At 47.5% G+C, this 10575-nt stretch overlaps 1 protein-coding gene across 3 annotated transcripts in view; it reads left to right on the top strand.

Moving 5' to 3' along the window:
* The window catches only part of PCDH15 (protocadherin related 15), a 692202-nt gene extending 685802 nt beyond the window's left edge, over positions 1–6400 (top strand). For 2 of the 3 annotated variants that reach the window (XM_039384768.1, XM_039384769.1), the window contains 2 exons: positions 820–952; positions 5373–6400. In XM_039384768.1, the coding sequence (XP_039240702.1) occupies positions 820–952; positions 5373–5927 (688 nt within the window). In that variant the 3' untranslated portion in view covers positions 5928–6400. Of the gene's footprint in view, positions 1–819; positions 953–2032; positions 3437–5372 lie in introns of all 3 variants that reach the window. The other variant, XM_039384770.1, reaches the window with a different exon arrangement.
* Positions 6401–10575: the final 4175 nt, after the last annotated feature.

The raw sequence follows: 10575 nt of genomic DNA on the forward strand, positions 1-10575 counted from the left end.
CTTGGGGGGTTCTTGACTGATCCCAGAGACCTCGCCATTCAGGTCTGGTCATAACAACTTGTGGCCAGTTGGAATAAAAAGAGGTTTGGGAGTGTGTTGCTACTAAGGAAAAAGGAATAATTATCTTCTCAAGGTAGAGAGAAAGGAGAGAAGAGAAATTTTCATCCCTTTGGGATGTGAGCGTGTGCACATCGACAGCCAGGCCAGGGAGGGGATTGTCCCGCTCTGCTCTGACCTGGGGCGGCCTCACCTCAAATATTGGGGCAGGTTGGGGCACCCCAATATAAGAAAGATATTGAGCCATTAGAGAGTGTCCAGAGGAGGCAACAAGGATGGGGAAGGGCCTTGATTGGAAGCTGTGTGAGGACACTGAGGGCACTTGGTGTTTTCAACTGGAGCAGAGGAGACTGAGGGGAGACCTCACTGCAGTTCCAACTCCCTGGGCAGGGGCAGAGGAGGGGCAGGGACTGAGCTCTGCTCTGGGGGGACCAGGGACAGGACCCAGGGAACAGCTGGAGCTGTGTCAGGGCAGGCTCAGGTTGGATCTCAGGGAAAGGTTCTTCCCCCAGAGGCTGGTTGGGCACTGACCAGGCTCCCCAGGGCAGTGGGCACAGCCCCAAGGCTGCCAGAGCTCCAGGAGGGTTTGGATGATCCTCTGGGGCACAGGGGGTGACTCTTGGGGATGGGGCTGTGCAGGGCTGAGGGTTGGACTGGATGATCCTCGTGGGTCCCTTCCAGCTGAGCTGGTTCTGTGATGTGTGATTTCTTGCTGTGTGGTGGGACATGGCTGTGCTGGTGCTCACGAGGTGTCCCTGGCAGGTACGAGCTGCCGCAGTACGGGAGCCGCCGCCGGCTGCTGTCCCCGGCGGGGATGTACGACGAGTACGGGGAGGTGGTGGTGGAGAGCGACGGCGGCTACTACTACAGTCCCCATGGACCCACAGCTGAAGAGGTGAGAGGCTCTGGTGTGCTGAGCCTGCCTCTGCAGCAGGATGAAGCACCACCAAACCTTGTCAGATGTGTGTTATTATTGATTAGACCAACGTTCCTCACAGACCAGATAAGTGTCTCTTCTATGCTGAGCGTTGTCTGCCTTTCTGACGATCCCTAAAAGTTTGTGTCAGCACCTCTTTCCCTTTTCCTAGAAACAGAAAGGAATTGCCAAGTTTCTTTGAATACCCACATCTGTTTTTTTCCCTCAATGTAGATTTTCAGTTCAAAGAAAAATCCACGTAGCCTTAGGTAATTCCATTTTATATCGTTAACCAAATGAGGGGACCTTCTGATGTGTGAAGGGGCTACAGGGAAGCTGGAGAGGGACTGTTCATCAGGAACTGGAGTGACAGGACAAGGGGGAATGGCTTCAAAATGACAGAGGGGAAATTTAGGTTGGATATTGGGAAGGAATTGTTGGCTGTGAGGGTGGGGAGGCCCTGGCACAGGTTGCCCAGAGAAGCTGTGGCTGCCCCTGGATCCCTGGAAGTGTCCAAGGCCACGTTGGACGGGGCTTGGAGCAACCTGGGCTAGTGGAACTGGATGATCTTTGAGGTCCAACCCAAACCATTCTGTGTTTCAATTATTCTGATACTAATATTCCACCTAAAACTGATGACTTTCCTCTGAGCAAAGCAGTACCTGAACTCATTATCATAAATTTCACAACTGAATGTAAAAAAAATTTGAAATGTCAGTGGCAACAAGATGAAAGTGGAAGTAAAGATTCCTTTAAAAAAATAATCTAATTTTCATGAATCCTAGACTCTTAATCCACTATTAAATGAGAAGAAATAACATTCCTGAGCCAGTATTTTTCCCTGTTGCAGAGTAAGTTAGTTGTGCACTTGCAGCCTATTCTACAAGTAAAACTCTCCTCATAACTTTGGTAAAAAAACCCATTCTGTAACAGGTAAGTTAGTTAGTTTTGCTGCTGGGAAAAAAATGGTGTGTTTGTTCCTACTGACTTATTTTAGGGTACAGGCTTTTGCTATAACTGTCTTTCAGATGGTAATCAATTAATTTTCGTGATTTGCAGGGGATGAGTCAAGTAAGAGGTGCTCCGAGCAGAGGGATAAGCCAGGCAGCAGGGGCTCAAATAGCAGCTAGACCTTTAGGTGGTGGGATGGACCCAAGGCGTGGTCCTGGACCGTACAGGACCAGCCAGGGCAAAAGGAGACTGAAAGCAGTGATGCATGTGAGTCGTGTAGCAGTCAGTGCTCACAAACCGGTGGGAAGAGCCGAGTCCGCTCGTTCCCGATGGAAGAAAGCAAAGATATTCCCGATGATCCTGCAGAAAGTGAAGGGCAGTAGGAAAGATTCCAGCTATGCCAAGCTGATGTCGGCTCGCCAAGCAGACGGAGACAAAAGCATGATCATCAGGGGAAGCTACTTCCAGAAATCCACAGATGACAGACCTTCCATGAGGAAACTAAATCATGTGTTAAAGCGCATCAGCGTCTCCAGGAAACTTCAGGAGCCCCTTGGCAAGGATTTGGCACGTAGAGAGGAGGAGTCTGAAAGAGAGGAAGCAAAATCAGGAGTTTCAATAAGTATCACAGCAGAGAGTGAGCAGGAGGACAGTGACTATGAGAAGAAGAAGAAGAGAAGGAGACACACCTCAGATGAGTCATCTGAGAAGAGCAGCAGCTCCGGCTCGGAGTCGGAAGACAAAGACTACTTGAAAATAACTCTGGACCAAGATGAAGCCACAGAAAGCACCGTGGACTCGGATGAAGAAACTGGGCAGGATTTGGGGGATTCTGAGGACGACTCTGAGTCCAGCTCCAGCAGTGAATCGGAGGAGGACTCATCTGAAGAGGACGATGACGAGGAAGACTCGGACAGCGATGAGGATAGTAGCCTGTCAAAGAGCTCATCCACACGAAGTTCCTACAGCAGATCAGGGACCAGCGAGTCCAGCAGCATCAGAAGCACTGATATGTCCAGTATCAAAAGCAGGGGAAGGAGCTCTCATGGCAGAGCAAGACGCTCCAGCCAGAAATCCAGCGGCTCTACTGCATCAGGCAGTGACAGGGACACGAGCTACAGGAAAACTTCAGGATCCAGCTACAAGAGCAAAACCTCCTCCGCCAGCGTCGGGATAGAAGACACCATAGAAGAGGTGTCAGAAGAAGAGGAAGAAGCAGATGAGACAGCAGATAGTGCAAGCAAGGCAGCTTCTAAAACATCTGCAAAACCTGGAGAGGGCAAGAAAGGGAAATCAGCTGTCAGTGGTGAGGAGAGCGAGGAGGAGAGCGCAGAAGAGGCTGACACAGATGGTAGTGACAGGGAGGAAACTCTCAGTAAGAACGAATCTTCTGGCCTAGAAAGTGAAATCAGTGGGATTTCCAAAGGTCCCAATGTGAAAAGAGTGAAAAAGGGAAAAAAGGTGTCCCAGGAACAGAGTCAGTCTCAGTCAGGTGAGAGCCTGGAGACTGGAGTCACGGAGTCAGAGGCTGCAGGGGATTCCACATCCTTCTAAAGAAGAGTGACAGTAGGTGCATGGTTTGCAGTGAGGAGTGGGTTTGTTTGCTGTGCCTTCTGTGTGGTCTTTCTGCTGACTAGAGATAGCCAAAGAGAAAAGGGCAAAGCTTATTGATTCAGCTTTTGACTGTCTTAAGGATGGAACCGTAGAAAACCAAACTGAGAGGAATATACATGTTTTAGATAGATATATATATATATATATACACACACACACTATATATAAACACTTAGTGATTCACGGTGGATAAAGATTAACTTCCCTGGAGCAATGGCAGGAAGAAGTGCTTTATTTTCCTGCTGATTTCCATAATATAGATGAAGATGCATTGTGATGATTCTTAGGTTTATTCCTTTTGCATCACACACATCACGGAGCAAAGGAAGGTCGTGTTCTGCAGTGGCTGTGACAGAGCTCACCGAACCTGAGGGCACAAACCCTGTGTTCGTGCATGGGTCTGACACAAAAGGGAACACTGCAGGAAGGAAGTGGGGCAAAACATGGGATTCAGGGGAGAACTGGAATGATGAGGATGAACAAATTTTAAAATCACACATATTTTCACCTCACGATCCCCTACTATACATTTGCTCATCTTCAGGTGAGTTCTCTGCTGGCAACGTCAGCCCTGTTTGCAGGCAGGACAAGGGAAACTGCAGCAAAGAAAGGCTCCCAAAACTGCAGAGTGTAACTGGGAGAGCTGGGATTGAACTGGTTCTGGATCGTGGGATTCGGGTTGCAAACACCAGTGATGCACGGGACAGGGGTGCAGAGGGAGGGGCACCCAGTGAGCTGGGTCAGGAAAGGAAGTGGATCACATTTCCCGACTTCTGCCCTTCCTGCCTAACAGTACAGTGATTTCATTTCATTTTATTTAAACATCTAGTTGAACTGGATTCAGGATCACTTGCCTGCTCCTCTGCATTCCCATAAAGCACAACGGTGTAGCTGCACAGGGTGTTTCAGCAGGACTCCTGTTTAAACCAGGCAGTCTTTTCATCCAGAAGAAAATTGTATGTCTTTGCCAGGAACAATGGGAATAGGCATCAGAGTCCCAATTTGTACCGAGTGTGACTTCTCAAAAGCTTAAGAATAATCACCACCCCTTTGTGCCTTGCATGATTTTCTTTCTCTAAAAGCTGTCATTTTTCAGGTTCATGTGTGTTTTGCAGTGGGAGTTAACTGATGGTATCTGCTGATAGTGTTTGAATCATTAATTCAGGAAGGGTAGGAGCTCGTTTCAGTGTACTGCAAGGAGACATTTATTTTAAAAAGATCAATTATAATTAAAACAAGTAGTGGGGTTTGTGTAATCACTCTGTGGTAATCACTATTAGTACAAAGTCTCAGCAGCGTGGAAATTGTTTGCATTAATTCTTAAAAAAAAAATATATAAATCAGATAAAATCTGAAGTCTTGTTTCTCCACCATTTTCCATTTAATAGCCAAGCATCTCCATTATTTCCACCAGACTGGAACTGGCACAGAGCCTTATATTGAGCCCTTCTTTTTATAGCCAGCCAATTTTGCCGACGTCGTGCCTGAGAATTTCCCTTGTGGAGGTCCCGAGCTTTTCTCTGCTCGATGTGTTGTGCATATAAAGCAGAGCTGCTCAGTGCCATTTCTGCACTGAATCCACAATGGAGTCATGGAAGAAAACTTCTAAGGCCTTCCCAGAACTTACACATTAGAGTGGTTTCTTGAAAGTGTTGCCTCCACAGCAGCTTCCTCCTCAGCGCCTTCCAGTTCCCGTGCGCAGCCCAAGGTGCACAGACCGAGTTAGGAAAAATCTATATGAGTTATTAATTAATTAACAGATAGAAAAAGGGCAGGGAAATGTAAGAAGTGGCAGGGGAGAGATGTAACGACTTTTCTGTTTCTCATCAAACAGTGGGCCAAAAAGAAAAGGATCAAGTTGATAGTGGACCCGGAGTACGAGACCAGCTCCACGGGAGAGGACAGCGCTCCCGACTCGGGCCAGAGGAACCGGCTCAGCAACCCCAGCGTGCAGCCCAACGTCAACGGGAACATCTACATCGCCCAGAACGGCTCCGTGGTCAGGACCCGGCGCGTCTGCCTCGGCAATAACTTAAAAGCCACGTCTCCGGCGAGGCTGGGGAAACAGTTCAAGAAACTGGACAAGCTGGCGGTGACGCACGAGGAGAGCGTCCCACTGAACACGTTGTCAAAGGGACCTGCTCCCAGTGACAAAATGAACACAAGACCTTGCAGTGTCTCCTTTGCTGCCTCTACTATAGGGGCCGAAAATATAGTAACAAAGCCCGGGGGGTCCAAAATGAAAAGCACAGAAGAGCAGGAATCAGTTGTTGACCACGAGGATGTCAAAGAGCCCTTGGAGTCGCACAGTGAACACACACAGTCAGACGAGGAGGAGCTCTGGATGGGCCCTTGGAACAACCTTCACATACCAATGACGAAACTGTGATTTTAGTTCCTTTTTTTATTTTCATTTTTACTTCGGTTTATAATAAACTGCGCTTTTTATTGTCACCCAGGGGAGATGTCCGAGGTTTGTGTTGTGCACATCCGTTGTCTACAAACGGCACGCTTTAAACTCTCCAAACACAATTTGCACTCACATTTGTACCGAATAATTGTCCTCCCCACCAACTCTTTTGACAGGCTCCCATTTCACTAAACAATCCTTGGTTTAAATTAATGAGTTCTTTTGGATCCGGATTTCTTGTTTTAATAAACAGTAAACTACTAATAAATGCACAGCACCATTTGGTTCACTTTTCAGACAGTTCTATACCTGCCTAGCTTGTTTTTCTGTATGGTACTTGTGGCTATACTGTTTAGATTTGGAAATTGTCTATTTATGTTCGAGATTTATTATCCAGAGCTCTGCACTCTGAACTCAGAGTAATAAATTAAAAATAAATCCATGAAAGTCAATGGAGCAAATCCTCGGCTGGCTTAAATTTGAGTAACAATTCCAGAGTCGATAGGGGTAGAGCAGTTCATGCAAACAGAGCACCTCGCTCAGTGCCCAGCTGGAAAATGTGTGGAATCAGAGTTCCTGAAATTACAGCACTTTCCATGTAGAAAAGTAGAATAGAAAATGGAATCAGATAAAAATTGCAAAGAGGAAGGAGATGTGTAGCAATTAATCATATTCAGAGCTACCTGGCCATGGTTTGTTCATTTTCTTCTGTAAATGAGCTCGTTTCAATTTTCTTCTCCAGTCAATTTTTCATCTTTCCATCTCTTCCCACATCAGTTCTGTTTGCTTCTTTCTATGGTCTTTAGCTGCAGTTTTTATGCTCCAGCAGTAATTGTCATCCTATGGCTATATTCCCACGAAATAAGCCGGGATGATACACGAGCCTGGGTGATAGAAGTAGGCATTAAAGAGTAATTAATAGGAAGGGGATGGATCCATTTCCAGGCCCAGCTGGCTGTTGGGTTGAGCGGTGCAATCACCATTCCACTCCCATAGTGGTGAACATAAACCTGCTGAAAAGACAAATGGATGGCAGGGGGAAGAGGATAAAAAGGGAATATTTTGTGAGGGTAATATGCACAGATAGATCTGTGAAGGGCAAAGGGTGTCAGAACACACACACACACACAATCATTTCCCAAACTTTCAGTGCACATTACTTGGAAAATACACACCATAAATTTGGGCACGTGCTTCTGATTTCTGTTTGTACCTCAGAGTAACGAGTTGTTGTGTCACAGCTTGAACAGGGAGCTGAGAAATGCCCCTGTTTGTAGTCACCAACACCCAAAAGGCATTGATACAGAGCAAAGTATTTCTTCTCCAGTGTGATATAAGACAGAAAAAGTGTCCTGTTGTGTTGTGCCAACTTTTTTTCAGCATAAGATCAAACTAGCTGCGGGAATCATATGGACTGTTCTGGAAAGATTGGAAGAGTCGACACGTGCAATCAGTAAGGAAGTGATTGGTGGTGTCATCCTTCTTCCCCTGTTCTACAGCTGAAGCTTCACCACAAGATGTGGGTGGGGATGGTTCTGCTCTGGCAGGAAATGGACTTGTGCTGCTGTGCTCGTGTTTGCTGCCCCTTTTCCACAGGTTCTCCTCCTCCAGACCCCTCGGGACGTGTGTCTTTAGGAACCGTTCGCATGTTCTGCCGATGTAAACGTGACCTTTCTGTCAAATACCTCCTTCTCGAGCTGAGGTTTCTGACCAAATATTTTGAGCAATGGTGCTTGTTTTCAGGCATGAGAAATGCAATGTAGCCTATCACACACAAGGGAAAAAAAAAAAAAACCACCGGGTATTTCTTTTTCTTAACTCTTTTATCTTGTCATATTTGCACTTGGTACCTAACAAAAAAAACAGCTGTTTGGAATTTAGCTGGAGGCTGGACATACACATAAGACTGATGGAAGAAAGAAAAAAAAATCTATTCTTTGAAATAACTAGTAAAATGTTCTATTTTAATCCTGTTTAAGATACTGTTATTATTTCACTCCCTGATTTTCGTTGCAGAGTCTGTCAGTTCTGTTCTTACCGATATTTCAGTGTGCTTTGGAGAGAAACATTTTCTCTCAATTTTCTGAGGGAAAACCAAGTTGTTTCTTTATTTCTAGAGACTCAGAACTCTACCAGCTGTAGCTCTGAGAAGGATCCTCAGGCTGGACACTGGTGGTCAGTAGTGCTGTCCGTGCTTCTCAGAGGCAAAACCCCTCAACACCATCTCCTTTGTGCTGTCCAAGCACTCAGAACCTTTCCCACAATGCAAAGAGCATAAAAAAATTCCACTTTTTCAGCAGTGGGGGGCTGTGTTATCGAAAGTTTTAGCTTGCTTGTAGCTAAACTTTCCAAAGCACTGTTGGCTTTGTAAAATCTTTCATGTGTGGGTGGGAGGGGGTGGGCGTATTTTTTTTTTTATTTTTTATTTTCTGTGGATGTAATCCTGTAAATTAATACAGAACTCCCAGCTTTGCTTTCTGGGGATGGCACGCTGACAGAGTGATCCAGTCAAAAAAGTCACTCCAGCTGTCCCCCTTTGGGAAGCCAAGCATCAGCACTGGCTTTGGATACAGTAAGTGGAATAACAGATCTGTGTCTGGGGATATAATTTACAGCTATTTAACCACTGAAATTTGTCAAGCTGAGGCAAAGCACGAGCAGCTTCCCCTGGGTGGCAGAACTGCTCGCTGGCTGATGGATCAAGGTGATAATCATCAACTCTGCCATTGATTTAATTGGGACACTCCTCCAAGCAGGCACTGAGGATTTTGAGGTTTAGCACAGCACCTGCTAACGTTTTCACTGGGAGGAGGATTCCAATGACCATTTGTAGGGCTGTGTAATTCCCACTGGGAGGCAGGACAAGGAGAGGCAGGTGGAAAATAGAAATAATTTTGGTTTCTCCTTTCTGTATATACTACAATAGGCAAGACTATAAAGCCCCACAGTTCTATCAGGGACCTGTTGGGAAGCTTAAAATATTTCTGTATTAATGGTGAGTAGTCCTTGCACCCAGGATTTGGTGTGAGGGCAAGGACAGTGGGGTGGTGGAAGGTGACATTTGTCTCTGTCTTGGTGCCTTCTGCTGCCAGAGATGTCCCAGCACATTCCTTCAGCATCCCCCCACCACGGGCTGAATCCTTCCAGAACCTGCTCATGTAGCTGGAAAACTTGCCCAGTCAGCAAAATGGAAAAGTGCTTGGGGAAAAAAAAACAGTGAATTTTTAACAGTGGGAGAACAACACCATCCTGAGACAAATTTCAGCTTCTATGGTGGACAAACACATAGTGGGAACGGGCTGTTTTGGACCAGTCACAACCTGCTGACCCCCCAAATGCTGCACGAAGAAATGGGGACTTGAAGACACACCTGAAGGACGGGGCCATCCAGGGGGACCTGGACAAGCTCGAGCAGCGGCCCCTGGGAATCTCAGGAAGTTTAACAAGGCCAAGTGCTGGTGCTGCCCCTGGGTCAGGAGAACCCCCGGGGTCAATCCAGACTGGGGATGAGCAGATGGAGCAGCCCAGGCAGAAGGCCCTGGGGGTGCTGGTGGGGCAGAGGCTGGACCTGCCCCGGCCCAGAAACCCCCCGTGCCCTGGGCTGATCCCCCAGCGTGGGCAGCAGGGCAGGGGGGGATTCTGCCCCTCTGCCCCTCAGGGGAGACCCCCCTGCAGAGCTGCTCCAGCCCTGGGAACAGCCCAGCAAGGACATGGAGCTGCTGGAGCCAGTCCAGAGGAGGCCCCAAGAGGATCCGAGGGCTGGAGCAGCTCTGCTGGGAGGAAAGGCTGGGAGAGTTGGGATTGTTCAGCCTGGAGAGGAGAAGCGTTGGGGTGACCCAACTGTGGCCTTCCAGGGCCTGAAGGGGCTGGCAAGAAACATGGAGAGAGACTATTTCCATGGGCCTGGAGTGCCAGGACAAGGGGGAATGGCTTCCCACTGCCAAAGGGCAGGGTTAGATGGGATATTGGGAAGGAATTCTTCTCTGTGAGGGTGGGGAGGCCCTGGCACAGGTTGCCCGGAGAAGCTGTGGCTGCCCCTGGATCCCTGGAAGTGTCCAAGGCCAGGTTGGACGGGGCTTGGAGCAACCTGGGCTAGTGGGAGGTGTTCCTGCCCATGGCAGGGGGTGGGAATGGGTGAGCTTTCAGGTCCCTTCCAACCCAAACCGTTTCTGTGTTTCCAAGTTACTATTGACTGTCTCATGGTTTATAGCCTGTGAAAGACTTACATTTATTACAAAGTATTGATAAACCTCAAGGTCTGATAAACCCAAAGAAGGTGCAGTTTCTCAGATGAATTTTGAAGGCAGCTGGTGCTCAAAAGCCCATCGGATGAGGACTGAGGAGTAGTGCCTTTTTTCTTTATTACTGGCAGAGGAGAGTTTCAGTCATTTCCCTGTGTGGAGTGGGAGCACTGATCCCAGCTGATCACATGATAAAGCTGTAGCAGGGAGCTGGATCAATAGTGTAGCAACAACATGAGCAGAATTGGGTAATTCACTCGTAGCGTCACAAAAGCGAGGCTTTCAGGGTGGCACAGCTGGAGTGGAGTTTGTCTTTCTGGCAATGATTGTTGTAGTTTATCTTTCTGGCAATGATTGTTGCTCTTTACAGGATAAAACTGTATTGA

Source organism: Pipra filicauda, unplaced genomic scaffold (assembly GCF_003945595.2).
Source record: "Pipra filicauda isolate LSUMZ 115617 unplaced genomic scaffold, ASM394559v2 scaffold371_size1224239_pilon, whole genome shotgun sequence".
Lineage (NCBI taxonomy): Eukaryota > Metazoa > Chordata > Aves > Passeriformes > Pipridae > Pipra > Pipra filicauda.